General features: G+C 43.7%; 1 protein-coding gene and 1 long non-coding RNA gene across 4 annotated transcripts in view; one reads left to right on the top strand and one right to left on the bottom strand.

Moving 5' to 3' along the window:
* The window catches only part of XPO4 (exportin 4), an 85,678-nt gene extending 72,534 nt beyond the window's left edge, over positions 1-13,144 (bottom strand). The window contains exon 1 of one of the 2 annotated variants that reach the window (XM_075490930.1): positions 12,911-13,144. In XM_075490930.1, the coding sequence (XP_075347045.1) occupies positions 12,911-12,988 (78 nt within the window). In that variant the 5' untranslated portion in view covers positions 12,989-13,144. Of the gene's footprint in view, positions 1-6,973; positions 6,993-12,910 lie in introns of those variants that run through there. The other variant, XM_075490931.1, reaches the window with a different exon arrangement.
* A 43-nt stretch (positions 13,145-13,187) lies between these two features.
* LOC142404306 (uncharacterized) lies at positions 13,188-24,188 on the top strand. 2 transcript variants are annotated; one of them, XR_012773814.1, is made up of 4 exons: positions 13,188-13,880; positions 13,915-14,065; positions 14,337-14,829; positions 23,567-24,188. It is a non-coding gene; the product is annotated as an uncharacterized LOC142404306 (long non-coding RNA). The 2 variants fall into 2 exon arrangements; XR_012773815.1 differs by having other exon boundaries at positions 14,337-16,120.
* The last annotated feature ends 416 nt before the right edge of the window (positions 24,189-24,604 follow it).

The raw sequence follows: 24,604 nt of genomic DNA, 5'->3' as shown, positions 1-24,604 counted from the left end.
CTGATCTCCATATTGTCCAGTTCTGTACCTATGAGACAGTATAGGCATGGCTTAACAAAAAAAGCCAGGACTGTGACAGTGAATTTCAAGACAAAGTTTTAAGTCAAGAAAGAACCATTGTGACCCCTCTTCTACTAGGCAGCAGATCATAATAATGCTGGTAATGGCCATACTCATTTTCCAAAGCTTACAAGTTGAGACCTAGGTGATATGCAATCTATTTATCAGGCTCACTATACATCAAATATTGTCAGCAACTGCTCTCCTACTGCAAGAGAAACTTTAATATTATCCCTATGTGAAGAAATACCTCGTAGTACCTATTTTTTCCTGTTGCCCATTTTCAAATTAAACTTGCTGAAACTACAGCTATAACCACCCATTGTTGCAGGGATCACATTATTTTTACTTACAGGTAACCTTCTACAGTAAGCACGTGCAGCTGGAGCAGGACATCACAGGGGTAACCCCCCCATCAGCCTCACACACACCCCCAACACAGAAGTTGAAAGTCATCACTTCATGAAAGGTTTAAACGGAGATAATGATGCATTTTAGTTTGAGAGTTTTAGGCTTTGCCTCCTATCACAAAAGCATTTACTCTCACCAATCTAATGAATAAAGGCAGGCACACAGGGCAGCCAGCTTCCCTGCCAAAATTCAGGTTTTAGCACTTCCTCCTCCATCAATCTTGCTAAAATTTCAAAACCATTTTGTCCCAGCATAGTTATTTGGAAGGAGTTGATTAACAGCAAGATAAGGATTTTTTTTAAGTCTTCAAAGACTATCTAAATTTGACATGGAAAACTCCTTTGGCTTAGTGTACTTCCAAAATGGCATGGCCTAAAACACCTACCTTCATTAACAGCTTTTGGCTGTTAGCACATTAATGGAAACTTACAGACAGATACAAGTAAAATACACACAAAACACAATACCTGAATCATGTAAGCAAACGGAAATGTAACTACAGGGAACACTAAACCAAGATTTAGCAAAAAAAGAGCAACAGAATAGAGGCCAGAGGAGGAAGCTTATCACCTAAGTCAGCCTGCAGGATAAGGAAGCCAAGAGGAGTTGCAAAAGTGAAAATTATTTTGTAAAGTGAATAACTTCTCTCACTCAAAACCAGGAAAAATTCTGGACTTTCACTGAACACCTAGAAAGAGCTCCTTTCCCTAGCATTTTGCCCATTACTGGGAAATGGCAAAAATATATCTAGAATTGTACATACTTCAGAAGGTAGGATGTCATTTACTTTTACCTTGTTTCACACCTTGTTCCGCTCTTGCGGATACAGCCTGAACCACGTTACCAAAGAAGTTACATCTCTGTATTCATCCTCCAATATACAAAGGAACACACACATGATACGTATTTTCAGATATCCTCTTCTAAAAAGCATTTCTTTTATGAATAAAACTAATTTTTATTCCACATACACATATTTTGGGGTTTTGTTTAGAAGAGGCAATTTTTAAGACTTCCTTAACTTTAAAGTGCCCAAGTTCACTCTAAGAACCTGCATAAATTACCTAAGTCTCAAGCTCTGAACAGTCACAGGGCTCCACATACTTACTGAAAAATGACTGTGAAGAAATGTGGTCATAATTATACATTTTATTCTTAGCACTGTTAGAGGGAATGTTATTGTAACATGAAGAGGAGAATAGCTCCAGAAACAATATTGTCATTTCTCTTGATATTAGAATTTAATATTTATATATTCCCCACTAAACAATTCATTATCCTGAAGCTACCCAACATCTGTTCTTAATCCCAACCTCACAAAAGAAAGGCTTTGCAGCTAAGCCTCCCTAATTCTCTCAGGAAGAAGTATGTTTGTTTTTTGGGTTGGGCTTCTGTTTTTGTTGTTGGCAGGTAAGGAAAGCGCTATTCATGTTTTCTTCACCAGAGAGGAGTGTACGTGTTTTGTAAACCTATTCGCACATTTTCTCAATAAAGATGCAAGACTTCAGCCATCTGGGAAGCTACCAAAAAAGCATGGTTGATAGAAAAGTCAAACAGCAGCAACATTATTAGCAAAGCAAATAGTAGAAGTCAGTGACTGAAGAGATGATAGAGCTAAGCTAAATGTGAATGGTTAAGACCTTAACGAAAAAAAAAGCAAAACTACGATCAGTGCGGAAAACACCCAAAGCTCTGTTTGCACATAAGATCAGTGACGTTTTAAAGCAATGCTTTTCAGCCACTGCTTTAAAACCACACACACTCAGCTTTAAGGCACCTAATATCAAACCAGCATCTGTAGCTGCAAGGGGGAACATATTTTTTTCCCCCAGGGCTGCAGTCCCGTTGCAACAGATACACAGATCTGGTCTCCCATTTGGGGACCTCCAGTTACTGTATACACATATATACACGTAGATGCTGTGGAGAAGGACTCATGAAATCTACCTGTGACAAGTGTGTAAAATGTAGCTTTAAGACGAGGGGTGTAACATAAGAGGAAACAAACTGAACTGTAAGGTGAAACCCACAGCAGGCAGGCAGGGTCTGCTAGCGCCAACGATGCCTGGGTAAAGTCATGGCAAGACAAATGAGGAACTGACTGAAGGCCCCATGCGATGCCAAGACCACCGATACAAGCCCAACCTGTAGCAGATCAAGTTTGGGGAAGTTCATTCCAAAACCTTGAAGACCATCTATTTGCAGAGCCAGACAAAATCAGCAAAAAGACGAGAGGACCCTGCCTTCCCCAGGTGTTCCCGAGGGCTCGGTGTTGGGGCCAGTTCTGTTTAACATCTTTATCAATGATCTGGACGAAGGAATCGAGTGCACTCTCAGTAAGTTTGCAGACGACACCAAGTTGTGTGGGAGTGTTGATCTGCTGGAGGGTAGGCAGGCTCTGCAGAGGGACCTGGACAGGCTGGATCGATGGGCTGGGGTGAATTGTATGAGGTTTAACAAGGCCAAGTGCAAGGTCCTGCACTTGGGCCACAGCAACCCCATGCAACGCTACAGGCTTGGGGAAGAGTGGCTGGAAAGCTGCCTGGCAGAGAAGGACCTGGGGGTGTTGGTTGACAGCCGCCTGAATATGAGCCAGCAGTGTGCCCAGGCGGCCAAGAAGGCCAATGGCATCCTGGCCTGTATCAAAAATAGCGTGGCCAGCAGGACTAGGGAAGTGATTGTGCCCCTGTACTCGGCACTGGTGAGGCCGCACCTCGAATCCTGTGTTCAGTTTTGGGCCCCCCACTACAAGAGGGATATTGAGGTACTGGAGCGCGTACAGAGAAGGGCAACGAAGCTGGTGAAGGGTCTGGAGCAGAAGTCTTATGAGGAGCGGCTGAGGGAGCTGGGACTGTTTAGCCTGGAGAAAAGGAGGCTGAGGGGAGACCTCATCGCTCTCTACAACTACCTGAAAGGAGGTTGTAGAGAGGTGGGGGTCGGTCTCTTCTCCCAGGTAACAAGTGATAGGACAAGAGGAAATGGCCTCAAATTGCGCCAGGGGAGGTTTAGACTGGATATTAGGAAATTTTTCTTCACCGAGAGGGTTATCAAGCATTGGAACAGACTGCCCAGGGAAGTGGTTGAGTCGCCATCCCTGGAGGTATTTAAAGGACGTTTGGATGAGGTACTTAGAGACATGGTGTAGTGGTGGTTTTTGGCAGTGTTAGGTTTATGGTTGGACTCGATGATCTTAAAGGTCTTTTCCAACCTATATGATTCTGTGATTCTGTGATTCTGTGATTCCCTGCGTACCCAAGGCAGAGAAGCTACACATGTAGATCCTGGTCCAGAGAGGACCCCAGATTGATGACTCTTGCCCCCACATCACCAGTGTGGGAACCGTCCCCCGTCCCCAGCCAGGCGGTGCATGGAAGTATTGACTTCTCTTGTGCTGCCACGTGACAGAAAGGTGCCAGTTCTGCAGTAACTCATCAACGAGTGTGTAAATGAGCCAGTGTGGTTTGTGTTTGCACAATTGTTTCTGCTGTTGTGTTAGCTTTGATGCTGTTTGCGTATCATCACTAATGCCACAATTAACAATAGCTGGAATATTGCTTTATAATAATAAAGGACGGTATAACTCAATGTTGGTTGTCACCCAATTGCACTGTTCATCTCTGTACAAATCGATGCTTAAGTCCCAGAGCCAGAGATGTCCTGTGCCACAGGCCAACACGCCAGCCCCTGGAGTACACCCAACTACTGGATTTTCAGACTGTGTTAATGATGCTGCAACCTGTTTTGTGAATTCTACGAACTGCCTCTGCCCTCCTTCGCCTGTTGTTGGAGCAAAAACCTCAGCAGCCAGGATATTTACTTGTGATGTGAAAGAGTCAAATTCAAGGTCCTTCCAAAGCAGCCTGAAGAACCGATTGAAACATGGCTCAACCACCTCTTGGTGTCTTAAAAGCTATCAAGTTACCCATTTCTGAAAAACTGGAAATAGAAAGTCAAGGAATATACCACCCACTCCAGTACAGCCTTAATGCCATACTACAGCAACCCCCCAAAACACCAGCGCTCTAAGCATTACAGTCCACTCTTACCAGGAAAACAGAATACTTCAGTAAAGTACACAAAAAGACAAGTATCATGTAGCTTTTCTGCAGCTCTTCCCATGAAGAGATTTTGAAACACATTCGTGAAGGATGCTGGTATTATTCTTTTCCTTTGTCACAACAGGATCCTGGTCTAAGTTCACAGTAGTGAACAGGGGCTGCCTCTCCAGAACTCCAAGGCTGTGGTTCCCAGAGAGGCAATGCAGTGACTGAGATCTTCCTCCTCTCCTTCCAACCATGCAAATTCCTCTCCACTCCTAGACGCACATTATTAACATTATCATGTGCTAGCTTTGGCAACTGGCAGGTCCTTCCGTAAGCCAGTCCAGCTCACTAAACTAGCAGATAATCAATCCAGCAAAAAGACAAGTAATGGTTTTCCTCAGCCATTCACTGTTAGGCTGGTTTAGGCTTCTGTGAAAACATAGCCTGCATCCGTGTCATGCTTACAAGCCTGGGACTGCAAATGTTCGTCACCTTGGCCAAGCCTTTTGAAATCCCAGGGACCGCCGTCATAAACAGTAAAATCCCATGGCAAAACACCTTTATGCACTTTATTGATTTCACAGCCACAAATTAATTATACAAAGCTTTCAAGAGACCCTGGCATAAGGCTTATTTTCAACACCACTACAGCTGTGCCTCTACCATTTTGCACAGCTGCACCTAACACAGCTGGACTGCATGAGGATAAATACTGAAATTCATAATTTCAGCACAAACCATGACATATCTTTAGCCTGTCTTCATATTCACTTTTATAGTTCTGTAAATTTTTTATTTGGTAGGAACCACTAAACCAACTCATCTGACTTCTAGAGTAACAAAAGCAATAAAACTTCATTCACTTGCTCCTATATTAATTCAAATAACTTTAAGTGTATTTTCCATTAAAAAAAATTAAATCAGTCTTGATCTGAAGATAAAGAGAATTAGATCTGCTACTTCCTAAGTGGTTTAACAGCATAATTTGACCAAAGTTTCTTTTAGGAGCATAGGCAAGCTTTTTCATCTCAGTCAAGGTAGCAAAACTGTTCATAACGCAACATAGTAAAAATTACCAGAATTTAAAAAAAAAAAAACTTTTCCTCTTGCATCCACTTCCCAAGCCAGTTCACCATGCAGTCACTCAGGTGGGTGCGATACCACTCTATATTTCGGTAGAGCCAAAGGCAGCACTGTACTGCTGCCACTCATCATTAAGTCTCAGAAGTAGGAAACTTTGGGGTCTTCCTTTTCGGGAGGCAGGGAAGGGAAAGAATAGGGACTATTTAAAATATATCCTCCTGCCCACTTTTTCCCACTTCCTAAACTCCCTATTCGAACAACTACTCCCTATTCAACAGAATGTTTTAGACAGACTTTAAAGGGATGAAAAAGAACTGAAGACCTGCATCAATGTCTCCTACAGCTCACATCTGACACCCTCCCTTCTATGCCGCATCTCCCAGTACATATGTGGTTTTATGCCACTCATACACCCCCACTATGCTCCAAATGTTACTGCATTCCCTTTACCAGGTCGCTGCCCCAACACAGGCATCAGTTCCACTTCATTTTGTACTGGGGAAGCCAGGGAAACCTGGAAAGCAGGAAAGGAGATAGATCCAAAGAACACGTTTTCCCCTGGTAAAATGGAAAAGCACATGATCATCAAAATCCAGAATTCCACCCCTACATCAAGCCAGGACACATAAGTGGAGATCTTATGTATGCCTAATCCAGACAGACTTTTTAGTATCCAAACAGTGTCAGAAATTTATGAAAAGGAATATATTACTTAGCTGCTTGCAACAGCATCAGCTCAACTTAATAATCAAGATGATTTCTTCCACCTTTCCATATGGAAAGCTGTTAATTAACTAATGAACACAGCTTAGCATAACAACAGTAAGACTCTTAGGAAGCAGGTTAAAGGAAGACAGCAGTAGGTAATGCCTGAAGAAGAATTATCCAGATGGAGTTACGGACTAATGAAGCTCCCCAGCAGACAGCAGAATCTAGGAGCAGACACAGAGTATTTTCATTGATAACTCAGAACAAAATATAGAAATATGCCAATACAACAGTGACATGTCAAATGAGCGTGCAACATCATCTTTGAACCAAGATGAATACTCCCTCTGTGAAACAATCAGGGGAAATAAATCCTAAGCATGAAGAATCCCCTTTCACTAGATTTTCATTTCATCAGATACTACGTTTGCTTTTCAAAGATACCGGAATCTGCATCAATCTTCATATTCCTATTCTCAACTCCTCACCCTTAGTACGGTGTGCTTCAGGTACGCTCCATGCACATTTATTCTCAGCTCCCAGGTAAATTTCATTAGCATGCCACGCACTGCATGTACTTATCTCCCAAGCTGTAATCTGAACCGTATGCCTGTAAAATGCACCAACCATACCAGTTCTTAAGCAAAAGGAGGAAATGCTATACATACACATGATGGACTCTAAGTAACTTAGTACTGCTCCAGAAAAAGATCCGGACTGCTTGGGCATAGTCCTCTGAAAACATCTCCTTGCTGCTCTGAAGTAACAAAGAAAAGCATAGTGTTAAGTACTATTATGAAAGGAATACAGGAGAATACCAAAAATTTACAATCATCTAAAATCCTCACGTACCCACATCACAAAAGAATGCAGTTCTGGTTAGTCCATCTCAAAAGCAGTATCATAAATCTAAACAGGTACAGAGGAATACAAGGATGATTAGATGTACGGGGCATCTCCCACATGAAAAACTGACAAGACCCTTCAGCTTAGCTAACAGATGACTGGAGGATGCAATATGATAGAGAGCTATAAAAATCACAAAGGATACCGTAAAAGAAAAATCAGAACAATGATTTGGTATTTCTCATAACTCAAGAATGAATTAAATTATCAAACAGCAGGCTTCTCTCAAATAACATAATGTTGGGTTTTTTCCAAAAACACCTGTGAAACTCACTACTACCAGACAAGTATAATATAAAAACTAAGACTAATAAATGCATTCCAGAAACAACTGGACACATTCGTGGAAGAAAAGTTGATCAACAATCATTAAATGCAACGATGCTACCTCGAGCTCTTGAAATTGCTAATTCAAATAAGGTAAAGTGTATACTAGTGAAAGGATTACCCTTATTTTTTAGGTCCTTTCTCTAAAGCAGTAGCTAGAGGCCATCACTGGAAATAGAACTCAGCTGGACAGATGTTTGGTCTAATCCAGCCGTAATATAGCACACATCCAGCTTGTTTTGCTGGGTGATGACTTGGAGGACTTCAACAAGTCTTCTCAGCATTGGAATGATACATTTGTCCGACTTCTTCCAACAGGTAACCTGCCATAACAAAATCAGAGCTAGTCCATCTCTTCCTTTCACCTTTACTATTAGTCATGCTTCACAGTTGGAAAAACCGCCCCACAATGAAGACAGGCTGCAATGAGAAATTGAACTTCCTCACGGAAGGAGGACTGTCATGGTCCTGAACTCCAAGAAAGGCAGGTCAAAAAAAAAGCCAAGCATACAAATTGTCAGAGTAGATGATATAAACAATTTGTTCTTGGATTTTAAGGATACTAATGTGCTCCCTTACGCTCTTATTCTATAAGCTTATTTCAACATCTGAAACAGAAGTTTGTATGACCAGTGTCAGACTACCCAACTTTAGTCTGAAACCTCCCCAAGAAGGGCAGGACAAGCCACAAACTAAATAGTACCCCGAGAAGATAGTAATGTGTGAATCCTCCACCACACTCAAAACAGACCACAGTGAAACAAGAACATTTACAAACATTTAAAGGGAATTCTTCTGCAAAAGCCTTTGCTCAACTGTTCTTGAACCTGTTAATGCTACCCAGACCCATACCACATAGAATAGCTTAGGATGACAGATACCTCTGGACTTCATGTCGCTCAATCCCCTGCCAAAAGAGAACTCTTTCCAAAGTTAGATCAGGTTGTTCAGGGCCTTGTTCAGTCAAGTTTTAAATATTTCCAAAGATGGTAAGTCCCATAGCCTCTCCAGGTAGTGTGCTCCACTGCCTTCCCCAACCACACTCATGTGATCTTTTTTTTGCCTTCTCTCCAGATGAAATTTCCCTTTCTGAAACTTTTAACCTCTTGTCTTTTCACTGCACACCTCTGAGAAAAGTCTGGCGTCTCTAATATCAAGACAGTCTGACTTAGCAAGTAAATTGTACAGTGAAGGTATACGATACACTTGAGCCAACCTGACAGCTCACCACTGCTAACAGGGGCAGACCAGCCCTGTACATGTCCAACAATCTAATTTCAGCCCCGTCGTGCTAGGTCTGCAACTTAAATGGCTGCACAGATTGCCAGTTCGTCTTGCTAACTTGACAGAAATCCATTCCTTTGTTTAATTCCTATGTCAACTCAGCAATATTAATATGTTCAGCACAGGGTCACAAGGGAGAAAGTGGAGCTGCAGGTAGGAACAGAGCACCCCTTTTCTGGGGCGGGGAGGGGGGTGTGGACGGAACAAGCTATAACCTGTGAATTTAGATTTAGGTGTCACAGAACATCATATGCTAAAAAATTTCAACCTGCTTTATTAAAGTCCAAGCAATAACTAACATGCTCCCTACTTCATCCTCTCACCTATGGGTTGACATTTACATTTCTTTCCTTAATAATACAACCTATGTCTTCTCTCATCCACAAAGACATTTATTAGAACAGTGCTTAACTGATACCAATTATATTTAGCATTAATCACCACCTGAGCTAAACAGAACAAACAGAACCATATACATTTGGTTAGGGGATGCCATGCCAGTTGGAGATAGAGGAGCAGTAAATTCATTTGGTTCATACAGATGCTGGTGTATGGTCCTCACCAAGCCAAAGTCACATAGGCCAAAGGTGTACATCAGCCTATGGCACTGAATGACCGCACAGCATTTTATGTTTTAAGTTACAAGGCACTATGGGGACCTTACTTCAAGTAAACACCATTAGATTTGTTGGAAAGGAATGAAGTACTCAAAAAGCCCATAGTTTTTAATATAGCAAATACTCTCACACACCCCAAAGAAAACTGTCACAGGGCCAGCATACAAAGTCATATTTGGCAGCTAATGACAACTCAAGCTTCATCTTTTATAACAACTCTTCAACTTATACCAAATTTCAGTAATTTTCCAAACTAAGCCTTTTGAACATGGGCTACCTAGAACCTGTTGAAAGGCGTTATTGGTAACAAAGGAAAAGCATTTCTATACAGCTGTAGAGGAGCTTGATGAGAGAACAGATTGAATCTTTCCAGTTTTCATGCACCGCATGCCATGGTTTGCAAAGGCCATAAGGATCAGCAATTTATGAGATCAGAACTAATGTATCTCTTATCTGACATATAAAAAGTAGTTTTCCAGAGGAAAACTCAACTAATCCAGAGCAATTAAAAAAAAAAACAAACCCAAAACTATGAAAACATTTATCAAAGATTGAGAGAGCTCATGATAATCCATATTTACCCTCAAGAAAAGTTAATTAAAAACATTCAGGTTTTTTTATTAGCATGTCTGAATTCCTCTAGTCCATTATTCTCCCCCAAGGCTCAGTATTTCAGTTTGAAATCAAGACAAGTATCACATAAACCAGCACCGCTCCTGCTCCATCCTCAGATGTGTTGCACCCCCTTTGATGCCTCCCTAGCCAACTGTATTTTGCATGGATTGCTACTGTCTCAGCTGCCACAAGAAAACCTCGCTGAATCCCTCCACCACTCCTTGCCCAGTTAAAACTTGCTGCCATCTGTTGTCAGCCCACTCACAGCTCTGCCCTTTCCCATCGCTTCAGGTATGGCTCCACCGCAAGGTGCCAGCCTCTACTCATGACCTCCATTACTAGCACCAGGTTCACCACCCTCCCCCAGGTCCTCAGATTTTTACCTAAATACCTAAGTGATCTCACCAGTTTGCTTGGTCAGTTCACACCTCCCAACTGCCACACACAGTTACTTCTTGCCCTCATCCCCAAGAAGACATTTTACCAGATTTTACCAAACAGTGTAGTCCTCTGGCTAAATTAAATTTAGATCATCACTGTCCAGGTGCAGTTCTGAAACACCATTCAGCCCTTGTTTCTCCACAGTTGCTAGTGAGAAAGAACAGGAGCAGAGCGCATAACCCTTTCAGTCTCTGGCGTCTCACATCCACCTTTGTAAAGCAACACACGCAGAGAGCTGCACTCCTCCTCTCCTTTGTCACTCCAAAGCCCTGATGATTTTTGAGAAGAAGAAACACAGAGCAATAAGCCCAAGCAGTTCTCACAGCTCTTCTAGAGCCAAACCAGCTTAAAGCCTGATTCTCGGTCCTTAGCCTCATGGATAGCTTTAGCAAATATCTCTGTTTTATGCAGCTTCCTCAGGAAGAGCCATCTAACTAATTCTTGTCAGTTCAGTGCTGTCTATGAGACTTCCAAGAGCAGCTGTGGAAAAGAAAAAAGAAGAACAAGAAAAAGCTAATGACTGCAACTAGTCAGCTTTCATACTGTCAGAGGCTGGAGGGAGAGAGGAAGCTAGAAATTCAACAAGGACCCAACAACCATGTGCTTACAGACTTGAGACTTAGTTTTACCAGCAAGTTTATCACCTATTCTTCAACAGCAGCACAAACATTACCGTAAAAGGCTTGCATCTCTTCACTGTATTAACATTTTTATTTACTCAAAACTAGACATTAAGTTGCATTTCCCTCTCTACGGCAGCAGGACTAGGCTAGGGAAACTACACCAACACGAGTAACGTGAAGTTTTCTAGCACAGATGCAAAACTTTGGACATGTCACTCCATGTGCTATCAGTTTGATACTGAAAACTACCTAACCGCCAGCTTCCTTCCGCACACGTGTTCTGTCTCATAATAATACTTATTACGTATTTCCCCTACGCAGTCAAACACTTCTGGTAATTACAGCAACTGCGTTATTTTTAAAACTGAGATACACAGACATTATGAGAACGTCCAGTAATTTACGCAGTTATGTTTTTGTGAAGGCATGCATGAATCAAAGGCAACTCAAAGCTTAAAACGCATCACTGTGTGCATACTTTAAGAAGGTTTTTTTCTAATGGGATTAGTGCTTGTTGCTAAGCTATCCGCCCTTACTTTCCTGTTTGGAAACATAGTCAACTTTTTTCAGGCTTTGATTTCATAACGAGTAGCATCCAAGTCTTTTGATGAGTCGGGCCGCTTCGGCTAGACATTAAACTCGCAATCATTTGGGCTCTGGTCATTGATCAACTATTGACACCAGGCAAACTTTCCTACTATTTGCTTGGTTCTTTTGAAATCCCTCTAATGCTGACAACTTACAAACTTTATTTCTGTTGGAATCACATTTTGGTAAGATAAATTTTGTGGGGAAGGCTTCAAGCTAGCCATTTTTAGAAGATCTGCAAGTAAGACCTGTAAAGGACACAGGCCAATATACAGCTCTTCATTCAAAGGAACAAAAAACTTTTACAAGGATGCGTGACTAGGATGTTTTAACACCAGCAGTCGCTATAGCCGTTTAGCTCCATGGCAATTCTGGTCTTTGCCGTGTGTACTTTCTTTTCCATGCGATCACGGAAAATAACACACAACACATTCACAGTCAGCACGAACAGCCACTGGCAATAAAAAGACCAGGGCGCGAAGCACCCCTAAGCGATTTGCTTCCCCGCAGCAGCACGGTGAGCCTCTGCCTGCTCGGTGCTCCTCCACTGAAAGGAAAACTCTGGAAACGAGCGGCGCTCAGCCCGCGGGTCGCGGCACTTCCGAGTCGCCCCCACGCTGCCGACGGTGCCCCATTGCCCCCGCTGGGCCGCGGACCGGGCACGACCCCCCCACCGCCCCGCCGCCGCCGAGGGAGGCGCCCGGGGGCCCCGGCCCCCGCCGCCGGGAGGGAGAGTCGCTCACCGGCAACTTCGGCAGGGGTTTCCGCGGCGGACAATGGCGGTGCGGGGGCTCGGGGCGTGGGGGGACGGGACGGGGCACCCCGCCGGGGCGGGGAGCTCGAGGCGCGGGCAGCCTGCCCGCGGCGGAGGAGAGCGGGTGGCACATGGAGGACCGGCGCGCCGTGCGCGGCGGGGGCCGAGCCCGGCTGCGGGGTGACAGGGGCGAGCCGGCGCGGCGGCGGCCGCCCGCGGAGGGGGGAGGCCGGCCGGGGAGCGGGAGGAGGCGGGGAGGGGGGCGGCGGAGGCGCCGCGCCCCGGCAGGCTGCACCCCGAGCCCCGCGCCTGAGGGGCGAGGGCGGCGGGAGGCTCCGCGGGCTCCGCGGGCGGCGGGAGCAGAGGCGGGGAGGAGGGGAGGGGGCCGGCGCGGGCGCCCCCGCCGCGAGGCGCCGCTCCGGGCGCGGCGCGTGCCGCCGCCCGCCTCACCATCAGCACTTTGGCCGCGTTCTCCAGCTGGGCGATCACCTCGGGGGCCCCCCCCGCCGCCGCGGCCGCCGCCATCATGGTCTCTCTTCAATGACGCGCCATGCGCTGCATTCTGGGACGAGGCGGCCGCGCAGCCAATCCCGGGCGCGGCGCGGCGCGGCCCGGCCCCGGCGCGGAGGCGAAGCGGCGGCGCCGCCGCCGCAGCGTGACCGCCGGCCGGCAGCCAGGGGGGCCGCGCGGTGCCGCCGGAGACAGCCCGCACCCCTGCGTGCCGCGCACCTTCCTTCCTTCCTTTCCTTTCCCTTCCCTTCCCTTCCCTTCCCTTCCTTTCCCTCCCCTCCCTCCCCGCCGACCGACCGACCGCCTCCGGGGCGGGCCCGGCGCGCGCGGCGGGACCTGCGGAGCCCCGGGGCGGGGCCCGTCGCCGCCCGCCGCCGGTTCGAGGCCGTCGCACCTGCCGGGGCCCGCATGTGGGCGGAGGAGCGCTGCAAGGCCTCCCGGGCCGGGTCAGGGAAAGCTGGCGGAGGTGGTAGCGTCGGGAGGAGGGCAGGGCGAGACCGGAGCCTGAGCCTGAGCCTTGTTTGGGCGCTGCCCGGTTCAGCCGCGTTTCCTAGTGCGTGGCGGTGAACTCTGGCGTTAGTGAGACCGCGGCGTTAGCTGCATGCTGTTCCTTGCCTTTAGCGGTGCTTGCAGATTTTTAGCGGGGTGAGAAGGACTGGTTTTTAAAATACAGCTTAGAAAGTGGTGGGGAGTGGAGAAGGTGGCCAGCATCTTTCCAATGGAACTGCATTATGGCAGACAAAAAAACAGTCAAGGTTCAAAACTGATCGAAAATGCATTTTTTTCCACGAACTCCATCTGGAGCTCGCTTCACGTTATTGGATGCGAGTTACAAGATAGCATCACCTCTGAAAAATATGCTGAAGGGAACATTGTTGTACACCTGTAGGAGCGAAAGGACTCTTGGATTGTGCCTTCACTGGCGTTTCATTACAGTTTAGGAGTTTGCCTTTTAAATAAATCTGATGGTTTCCACTTCATTTTGCACACTGGAGTAGACTTGGAGCTTTGATACCTTCAGATGAAACTAAATTGGAAGATCTGCAACTGCCAAGGAGTATCCAGTGTATAGGACCAGGCTAGATCCCCTTCAGAGTAAGTCAGTCCCTCACAGTGCGGACCAACTGAGCAGCATCAGCTGTTTTGTTCCCCAGATCCTGCTAGACCACTCTACTCTTAACAGCAGTCAGGTGTTTCCAACCATATATCTCCCATCCTCCCAACCTTGAGAAGACGTTAGCTGACCTCTAGTGCTGAACTTATGCAAAGTTTGGAACATATCAGCTAACTGAGCAGGCTGATAGGAGTCTTGAATGCTCACGGACTGTTCACATAAAGAGTGTAAATGTGTGATGTTTCTATGCAGGTGATACAATGTAATAGCCAAAGGCAGAAGAAAGGATCAAGGAAATGGGATGACAGCAAGAAATACAACTTTTCTATTCAAAAGCAGAATGCAAGTATTTTTCTCCCAAGAAATGACAGCTTTCAATGTTGAAGGGGGCATGGCGGTGCTCACTGCTAGACAGGATTAGAAGTAGCAATAGAACCATGTAAAAGATTGATTTTGTGGTTTACCTAGGAGGTAATGTAATTCATGCTAGAACATTAAATGTATTTCAGGGTAACATTCAGCTTCACAGTTGAAGAACGTGGGGAGATCAGCAGGGCTGCACTGAAAAGAGAGAAGAGTATAAGGAAAATTGAACCAACAGTCAGAAATGGAAGGTGGCGAAAGTGTGACAACACACTTAAGTCCTGAAGTGTGTTTATTGGGCAAACAGTGCAATGTACAATGGGTCTTACTCTAAGGAACAGCAAAACAAGAGCTAAAGACTTGGAAGTTTTTGTACAAAGAGGTAATGTCAAAAAAACCTGAAGAGTATAAAAAAAGCTATTTTAAAGAATTCTGTGTTCAGTAAAGGACTACTTCAGTTGAGTATTTCTGTACTTGTAGCTTGTATTCAAAATGAGATTCTTCAACAACTCCGTCAGCATGCTGAAAGGTCCTTCATTCTCCTGTGGACTTGTGTGTTCAGCAGCACACTTGAATAGGCATGGGAGCAATAGAAATAGAATAGTATTGTTCAGGCTGGGGGGCTCAGGAGGTCTCTAGACCAACCTTTTGCTTCTTCAACCTTCTGACCAAGTTGCTTAGGGCTTTGTCCAGCAGGGTCTTGAAAACTTCCAAGAATGGAGAGTGCACAACTTATCTGGGCAACCTGTGCCAATACTTGATTGTTGTCACAGTAAAGTTTTTTCCCCTTAAATCAGAACCTCCCCATGTGACTATTGCCTTTCATCCTGCTGCCATGCACCTCAGTAAAGAGTTTTTCTCCATTTTTCTCGATCATCTCAGGTACTGGAAGGAAGCTCTTGGGTTCCCCTTCAAGCCTTGTGACTGAATGCAGTTCCCTCAGCCTCTCCTCACAGGGCATGTGCTCCCACGTCCTCACTGTCTTGATTACCCTCAGCTGCACTCACTGCAATTTGTCAACTTTTTTCTCATACCAGGGGGCCTAAAGTGTGATATGGTTTTCCAGATGTGATCTAACAAGTGCTGAGCAAAGAAGACTAATAATTCTCTTGATCTACTGGCTTCATGCCTGTAAAAACAACCTAATATGTCTATAAAGGTAGCCTTGCTCACTGCTGTGGCGTTTAGCTTGGTATGTGTCAGGGCCAAGTAAAGTGCATGACTGGGCCTTAATTGCCCTGACACCCTCACCTGGGACTTTAGCATGTGCAGTACTCTAGGTTTACCTGTGCCAAGTCCTGTCTCCTGTTGTCTTGGCTTACCAGTTGGCCTTCCTGGTTGGACCTATGTAATATATATAGCCTTATCTCCAACCCTTTCTCCTGCATGGACCTTGTCTCTGACTCTGTCTTCTGCTGTTCCTGGCTGGACTTTGGCTGGACTCTGGACCTGACTTATTATCTTGTCTTGGACTCTCAAGAAGACCTGTTACCAACCCAGCCCTTGGTGAGGGTGCTGCCCTGCCTGTCCTGTGGTCAGCCTCAGTTCCCAGCTTATCCGCCCTCATGGAGTGGCCCTGCTCTTATTGTCCGTGACGTGGTCCACCAGGACCTTCAGATTCCTTTTTTGGTCAGTCCTCAGTCTATACTGCTGTGGTGGTTATTCCATCTCAGGTAAGGTATGACACTTTAGGATCCATCCATCCGTTCCCCGAATAGGCATAGTGGTTTGATCAACCTGTACCTTTCCCTTCTCCCCCTGAAGTTGTCTCTCTATTTGAGCATACTTCCAAAGTAGCATGTTCATTAAATCCACTCTTTTTTCACAAATGTATACAATATGTGCAGACAAAATCTTGCGTTTTACCATATCATCATCAGGTGCATCTTGCCCTCATTTCCAGTGGAAGAACTGAGTGGAGTAATCTGCAGTAAAAATGAACACGTTCAAGCAGTCACATTTTCTCTCAGCTATATTACAATCTTAATGTTCTCTTGGCTAGTCAGCTAGAAAAGCTGATTGTTCATTTATCTTGTCAGAGTGAATGCTGAAGCTATTTCTGCTGTTGGCTAAAAAAGATGCATCACATTCTTCCTTACCGCTTCCCTCTTTTGTGGTGTTAATACTCTTAAAATAGTTCAAAGCTTTTGGACTCACTGCCAGAAAGAGTGTTGTCGGTAGTGGAGCCTGTGCTTCCTGCTCTAGCAGTCCTTCTCTAGCTTGCTTGCTTTCACAGCTGAAAACATTCAACTAGTGCTAGTTTTGGCTAAAGATTAAATTGTTAAGGAAAATGAGCCAACAGTTGGTAGTAAAACAGTCATGAATTAGATTTTTTTGTTTGTTTTGTTTTAACTATGTGTTAATCAGACAGTCCTAATCAGTCCTATGCACGCACACAATAACACTAGGAAAGATCTCTTGTAGTCAGGAGCATCTGACGAAGTCTAAGGTAAGGAAATAGAAGTGACTGAGCACTAAATTAGAGGGAAATCAAAGTCAGTGGGGAAGTGGATCACTAGAATGAAAGCGCAATGACAATTGCAAGCTTGCAAGTGGCAAACTTGGGAAGAATTAATCTTCCATCATTGGTTAGGTAGAAGCTTTTGAAACCATCCTCTCCTATTGGGACGTGCATCTTGATTTATTTCCTATTCTTGATTTGCTGGTGTTCTTAAGACTGTTTCCCTCCTGTTTCCCAAATGTGTTCAAGAGATCTCTTCCCACATAGCCTGCACTTATTTTGTCAGTAGACCTCATTTCTCTGGCCAGGACATACCGTTTGCTTCCTTTCCCAGGCCCCTTTTTCCTGACATCTACCTTCACTGGCTGGATTTCTGCAACAAATCCTGCAATAAATTCTGCAAATAAATTGCAAATAAATTCTGCAATAAATTCCTGCAATACTTTCTGATTTATTGCTGGCTTTTCCCCAGCGCCTAGCAGAAGTCTGTTCAGAGTAGTGGCTCCAGTACTAGCTGTTCCAGTTGTGGTAGTCTGTGATGCTCATCTCCAGTGACACAGGAGATCTCCCACCAGTGTGAACTACTTGACAGGGTCACTTCAGACACCCTGGCTAGATTGCCATACAAATGGCCTCAGTCAAGTTACATAGGCACATAAGTCACTGTTCCCCTCTTGAGGAAAAGCTTCTGCCAAAATTACTGTAAGCAAGTCTGGTAGCACTGCCCAGTGCTGATGGTCAGTACTTCCTATTATGAATCCAGTTCCCCATTGCCTTTGAAGTTGGGTAAAGTTTAAAATTTTTGGAATAGAGGTTTCTGTGCAAGGTATCTGTTACAAGCTTAGAGAATATGTACACTTGGGCTAAAATGGTAGTTGCTTCTGAGAACAAAGCTAGGAAAACAAAGTTGAAAGATTGAATTGAGGCTTTTGCAGAAAGCTGCTTTTTTTTGGAAGATGGGTTTAAAGATTGAGAAAGAGCAAAATTTTGTTTGGAAAGTGTCTCTTCCCATACCCAATAATCAGTTTGGGTTTAGCCACATTTGAACTAATAAACGGAGAAGGCTTATACATACTTAATTTGATAAAGCAAATGTAGCCTGCAGATTTCCCTTCGCAATGACAATTCATCTTAATGTTCACGGAAGATCTCAGAACAATCCTTTCCCTCACAGCTCTCATGCGTGACTGGACTGCACGTCTCATCCTGCAGAGCATGTCCTGGCCCCTCACAGCTTTGGCTTCTGGCTGAAGTCTCTGCAATCACCATCCATTTCTCCCTTACTCCTGCTTTCCTTCAGGATACAGAGAATGGTACTCTTCCTGTTATTCCTCAAAGTCTTTTTTGTGAATAAATTAAGATCCAACTCTAAATCAGAGGTCTGTGAGAGAAGCTGCTTGTCTGTAGTAGGAACCTTACCTTTCTTGTTGAGAAGTGAATGAAAATGATTAAGCAGATTCTAGGAATTCTGGGAGAGTACCTGTCTTTGCCTGCCCGTTCTTGCATTGCTCTGGTGAGGGGCTTAAACCAGGCTTCATATTTTTGCTGTGCATGTTATTTTATGGGTCTTGACATGATTTCTGGGATCTATTTGTAGCAGCGCTGAAGGTCTACAACTGCAAGTAAAGACAATGAGAGCTTCGTTGGAGTAATTAAAAACAAACTTATTTGGTATCTGAAGAAGAGTTCCTTCAGGTTGTTCACGCTCTGAAGTAGACATTTGCTCTTCAGTTTATGTCTTGCAAAGCAACAGTACACAATGCTGCAAAGCTAGATTAGTCATTCAAGTAATTAATTTCAAGTTCTCAGTTTTGTTAAGAATGGAGTTTGACTAGGAATGGAATGTGTCGTAAGTGAGGTTAACTGGGAAGAGGTAAAATATTAGGTATTTAAGTGAACAACCTCCGCATTGTAAGACTAGGTCTTACCGGAAGGAAGGTACAAACCATATTAACCAGTGGTACACAGACAGAGATACAGGGGATAAGAATGGGGTTATAGAGAATTGGTGTGTTGTGTAGTTGTGTGTGTGCAGTACCTGTGACGCTGTCAGAGCAGCGAAGAGTGACAGTGGCCGGGAGCAGCCACGGCACACCCGGAGTAGCGGTCGAGTTGCCACAACAGCAGCCTGCAGAAGGGGAATTCAGGAGGATGTCAGACACGCAGATGACTGAGTCACACTCAGTATTTATTAAACTAATATTCCGCCCAAGAATTGAGGCACATACCTCTCACTTAACCTGGCTTTTCACAGGCAAGGCATTACATTGGGGTAGATACAATTGACACCAGGAGGCAAAATGTCAGTAGAAAAAAATGTAGACTAGGTGGACAGTGTTACTTGATCTAGAGTTTTGGCATCTTGCGACGCTTATTCCTGTATTTGAAGTTGTAATAGTAAGAGCTTAAGCATTGTTTAAAACAAGTAAGTGAATGAATTGTTTTACAGGAAACCTGCTGTATTTGTTTTTGTATCTGCTTATGTTCTGTTTCTTCCTGGCTCTGCTTGTCTAGCAACCGCCATGTCAGTTAGCACTTCAGTGTACCGAGAAAGGGGGAGTTGAACATAACAGTCACTAAGTTTAGCTATTTTGACCTTCAAAGTTATCTTTAGGATTTATGACTGGTTGACCAGAACATGTTTCTTATGATTCACACTTGGAAGTTTATCAGCAATAACTTACACTAAGTATTTGGAAAACATGTATGCTTTCCTTCACACAGCCTCTGTGCTGCCTCTACCATGGTCTTCTGGGGTATTTGGGAATACTTTACTGGTACACTAAATGGTAGGATGATAGCTTAAGCTAGCCTGTTTCATCTTGTCTGTAACAAACACTTAAAAATCTTCGTGCAGCAGATATCTATGTTCAAGCACACAAAATGCCAACTCAGATTGCCAGCTTACTGCCTCTTTCATCTCAAGACTGTTGTGAAGGCAAACTTGCCAACCCAAAAGGGATCAATGCAGCACCAGTGTATTTTAGGCTACCGTCCCTAGACACTTACTTGTTTCATATACGTGTCATTCACTCAAGATTAAGTCATTCTTTTGATTAGCATAGGCTACAGTACTGATGCTTTAGTCTGTCCTCTGAAATCGTTCTGTTCTGACCGTGCTCTAAAGATGCCTGCAAAGGGCTTCCTACTCCTAATAGTTTATTCCCAAGGCCATTTGCTTAGGAGGTGGCTTTTCCTTCCTCTCAGTAGCTTACAAGTCACAGGCAAGTTCTCACTGGTCCTGCATAAAAAGCGAGGACCTAAGCAGAAGTCCTCAGCAAGACCCTTAGGTAAGACTTACTGGCTTCGTGCTAGGGGAATTCATGGACCTAATCTGGATGTCTGTATCTGACTCACCCTGTGTGTTATATAGGTACAAAAGAGTGGGGTTTGGAGAAGCTGACAGGTGACACATCTGTGCTAGCTCACAGAAGAAGGTGCCAAGGAAGCCTTTGCAGCTTAAAACACACACGCATGCATGCGCTTACTTGTAGAATTTGGGAACGCTGCTATACTGGAGGTTTTCCTTGCTATATTGCTGTATATATTTCCTTGCTATATTTTCCTTTGCTATATTGGAGGTTTTCCCTTAAGCAGCTCTGACACAAGCTGAGAACTTTTGCCTGAAAGTTTTCCTCCTGGCTGCAGAAATACCGTGGAGTACTCACAAGATGGTTCATCATCTATCCATTTCCTATTTTGAAGGCAGTCAGGGGAAAGCAAGCTAATAATTCAGCTGACCTGTCCTCTGTACAGTTGCCATAGGCGTGTGCCATGTAAAGAAATCAATTGCAATAGAGAAAGAAAGGTCCAGTAGTTAGTTGGACATAGGCTATCTAAAGGTGGTTAACTTCTGAAGTCACAGCTGAAATATGCAACAGGACTCATCATTTAGTTTCTCTTTATTTCTGCTCCATATACAGAAGAGGCAAGCCGTAGAAAGCAACTTCCCTGCCAGTTACCAGGTAACTAATAGCTGGGGGTACACAGACGGAATGGTCATTATATAGAACCAATCTGCTGCTTCAGCTTGGGTCTATAGCTTGCACAAGCTCCCTGAAAACCAAATGAGAGAGTACAGTGCTTATCTGAGCTTATCCTAAGGATGATGAGATTTTTCAGCTTTGGCAGTTCCGGAATAAACTAGGATTTTCAAGGGATTTCTTTCTCCCCTTCCTTGAGTTGTACGGGTGGAACATAACAGTGTGCCTTAGAAGGAGATTCCTGGGTGATGGGTTAGTATGGACTGTGGGCATCACTCTTAACCTGCTGTGTTTCCAGGGTGGATAACCGCTGTCACTGTGGTTTTGAACCAGTGGAAGTCTTGCCTCTGTTTTGCACCTCCATACTGGCTCCTGTAACACGCTGCAGCGCTGCACTGTTAGAAATGAACTCTTATGTTAGTCTGAGGTGGATTTGACTGTTTTATTGAAAAAAATAGTATTAATTTTCCTGGTGTGTTGAGACATTAGAAAGATCCTTTAGCAGCTCCAGTTATATCAGATAGTCCAAACGTTTGCTAGCCTTATCAGACATTAGTATTGTCCATCTGGATAGTTGGTATGACCAGATCTATGACAGCCTAATGAAGTCAACCAGGAAAAAAAAGTATATCATCTACGAGAGGAACATGATAAATCAGAAGTGCCTTACAGTTCTAAGTTTAAGCCTCTCACATTGCAAAGTCATGTGCAGCCGTGCATAAGCTAAGTGTCTAAGGCAAGTTAAGTTTCTTGTCCTCATATCTCTTATTGAAGAGCTATTCCAGAATTTGACTTGTCAGAGTTGTAAATCCTTCTGACTTCCAGCTTATTTACTTTCACTCTATTTGCTGCTAGCTTGCTGGCACAGGAGTAGATATTGGTCTTTATCCCAATTAGATTTTCTTCCTTCCTCATGTTTATTCTAGGTATATTTAGAAAGTTATGTTGCCCTTATTCTTAATTTTGTGAGTTCATATAGAATTAGAAGAGTTTTCTTCCCATAAATAAGTTCCTTCCCATAAATAGTGCTTCTCCTGTTCTAACACGAGTTGAACTATCTCAAAAAATGACCACCAGAATGGTGATGCTCCAGACTACGTTTTACAAGGGCATTGTTTTTTCTGTAGCTCTGTTTGAAATGCATAGACCGAGGTTGTAAAATTGGCTCCACTAGTTTCACATCTGCATCATTTTAGTGGCTTAGTCATCCCAAAATCACCTGATACACATACATACATTACAGCAGGAATTTTAGGGTCTTAATCCCAGAAGTCTTACAGTAAAAAACTTCATGCCATTTCTATTATTCCATGCATCAAAGTAATTTAGTTTTTTCCTTTTACAGTACTTTTCATAATCTTTTACTGAATGTGCCTGAATACTATTTGCAGATTTCATTAACGTGCTCTACTTTTTGTTCTCAAGCCATTTGTAAAAGTATTAAAATTGGATCTATTTATAGGCTTTCCACCCCTTGACATGCCCCTTTGCAATGCGGCCTATGTAGCAGAAATACCATCTCTATTTTTCATCATCAGCCCCTCAGGGACTTCACTGCAGATTGTCTTAGTGCTAGAATCAGCTCTGTGTAGGGCGATTCATATAAACAACTATAGAGAAGTTCCCAATCCTTCTAATAAATTCGGAACAGGAATTCCATTTTTCTCCATCTTGCAGGAGGGCCTTGGAAGTCTCAAGCAGATGTATAAAAAAATTTAGATTAACCACTCTTTCCAAAGTTATACCCCAATCCTGTTTATGTACCCAACTCCCATTTATTTACCCAGCCCTTCCTAGTGGGAGCTCTCCGAGACCCCCCGGCCGGCCCCTCCATCAGCAGTTGAGAGCCCTGATCTTGCTTTGCTTTCTCTGGTTTGAGGTCTGGCAGGGTAGCAAGTAGGTACCTTGGTGGCCAGCTCTGTGAATTTAGCTGAAGAAACTGGTCAGCAAATCCTCTTACTGCCACTCTACTTCTGGTATGTCAGCATGGGGGAACTAGGGGATAGATCTTTCAAGCTGTTTTTCCAGGTTAGGTTTTTCTTTGGTCCCCCAGACTTGGTGTTCTAGTTCTGGGAGGTGGATGGACAAGTCTCTCAGCTTCTCTCTGGTGTTCCAGGGGGGTATTGCAAGATCACAGGTCTACCCATAGATATCTCACCTTATTCCAGTCAGGGGTTTTCCCCTGGAAGTTGCCAAACAATCCTGGGTGACTGCTACTGCTTGCTTGCCATTTATGTTTCGGGTGCTGTCCACCCTTTTGATCGGTCCAGCTAGGGCACGCTTACTCCACTGCTGAGACACTAGACCTCCTTCATGGCTACTGTAAGCTGCCACTGACAAGAAAATGGGAGGAAAGTTATTAATGGATTGCTCTTTATGGCACTAGAAGCTTTCAATCAAGATTTTCTCCTCCCATTTTCTTTCCAATACAATCCATTCTAGTTTTCTCCATGATCGTTTCCATTCTAACAATCTTAAGCATCTCTAGTTTAACTAATAATTTTCTGTGGGACAATGGAACAACTTTTTTTGAACTCCAGAAAATTTAATCTGGAATAAAATAATGGTTTGACTCTGTAGTTTTTTTTGATTCTTCAAAATAAATGCATAGGTACATAAGCATTCCTATTCTGGATTAGACCTTATATAGATCTAATACTATACGTTATGTCTAGAGGTGATGGGAATGAAATGCTGAAGAGGAAGGTGGAAGCAGATGAACAGCTGGCAGATACGGACCCGTATGTCCTCAGTGTGTGCCATCCACATCTTTAATGGTTGAAGATAGACCTGCAATAAGCGATTCTTTCCAAAGACAGAAGACATTTTAGTATTAACTTTTGGGTATAGAAATATACAACAGTACTTGTGAACTTTTACTGTCCTTGCACATAGTTAATCCTTTTGTGTTTCTTAAATTTTTGTCCTCAGAAACTTGCTTAGAGTTGTGCTACGTCATACTCTGTGTGCAAATATGTTTCCTGTTATTAGTGTAGCGTGTAGACTCCCTCAAAAGTGCCCCCTCTCATTTTGCTCTCTTCACCTCCATCAAAAATGAAAAATTTGAGAGAGGATATGGAACTGGATGAAAGGTGCCATGTGGAGATATTCCACAGATTTGTTTAATATTATTGTATATTCCCTGACCATTGTAACATTTTACATGCTTTCATGGCTATGCAGCATGTTTACCAGAGGTATTCAATAAGCTGCCTATGTTCACGCACAGGTGCTTTTCTTGAGCTGATCAAATTAATTTAGACCCTTTGAAGGTGTATGGATAGTTTACTTTTTTGTCTCCAGTGTTTATTATATTGCATTTGTCACTACTGAATTTTCATTTGATATAATGTTGTCTATTCATATATGCTTATTAAATCTCTCTTAAGTACCATAGTCTGTGCCTGGTTTTTTTTTTAATAATTAATTTACTTGAACAATTTGCAGGTTTTTTATCTAATATTTCCCCTTCCAGGTGGTAGTATCTTAAACGATAATGGAATTATTACACAACCTTGAAGCACCTGTTCTTAATTTTTATCAGTTACAGCATAAATCTGTTTTAGGTTTTTGTATTTTTAACCAGTTCTTTTTTATTGTATTATTTGAATTCTCATTTCAGGGCCACTTAATTTCTTAAACAGTCTGCTGAAAGACTAAATTAATATAAATTACCTCTCCCTTTTCCATCATTTTATCACAATTTTTAAGTG

This window comes from Mycteria americana, chromosome 1 (genome assembly GCF_035582795.1).
Source record: "Mycteria americana isolate JAX WOST 10 ecotype Jacksonville Zoo and Gardens chromosome 1, USCA_MyAme_1.0, whole genome shotgun sequence".
In the NCBI taxonomy this organism is placed as follows: Eukaryota; Metazoa; Chordata; class Aves; order Ciconiiformes; family Ciconiidae; genus Mycteria; species Mycteria americana.
Note: the sequence above shows the minus strand (reverse complement) of the source record. Positions and strands in the feature narration are given on the sequence as shown.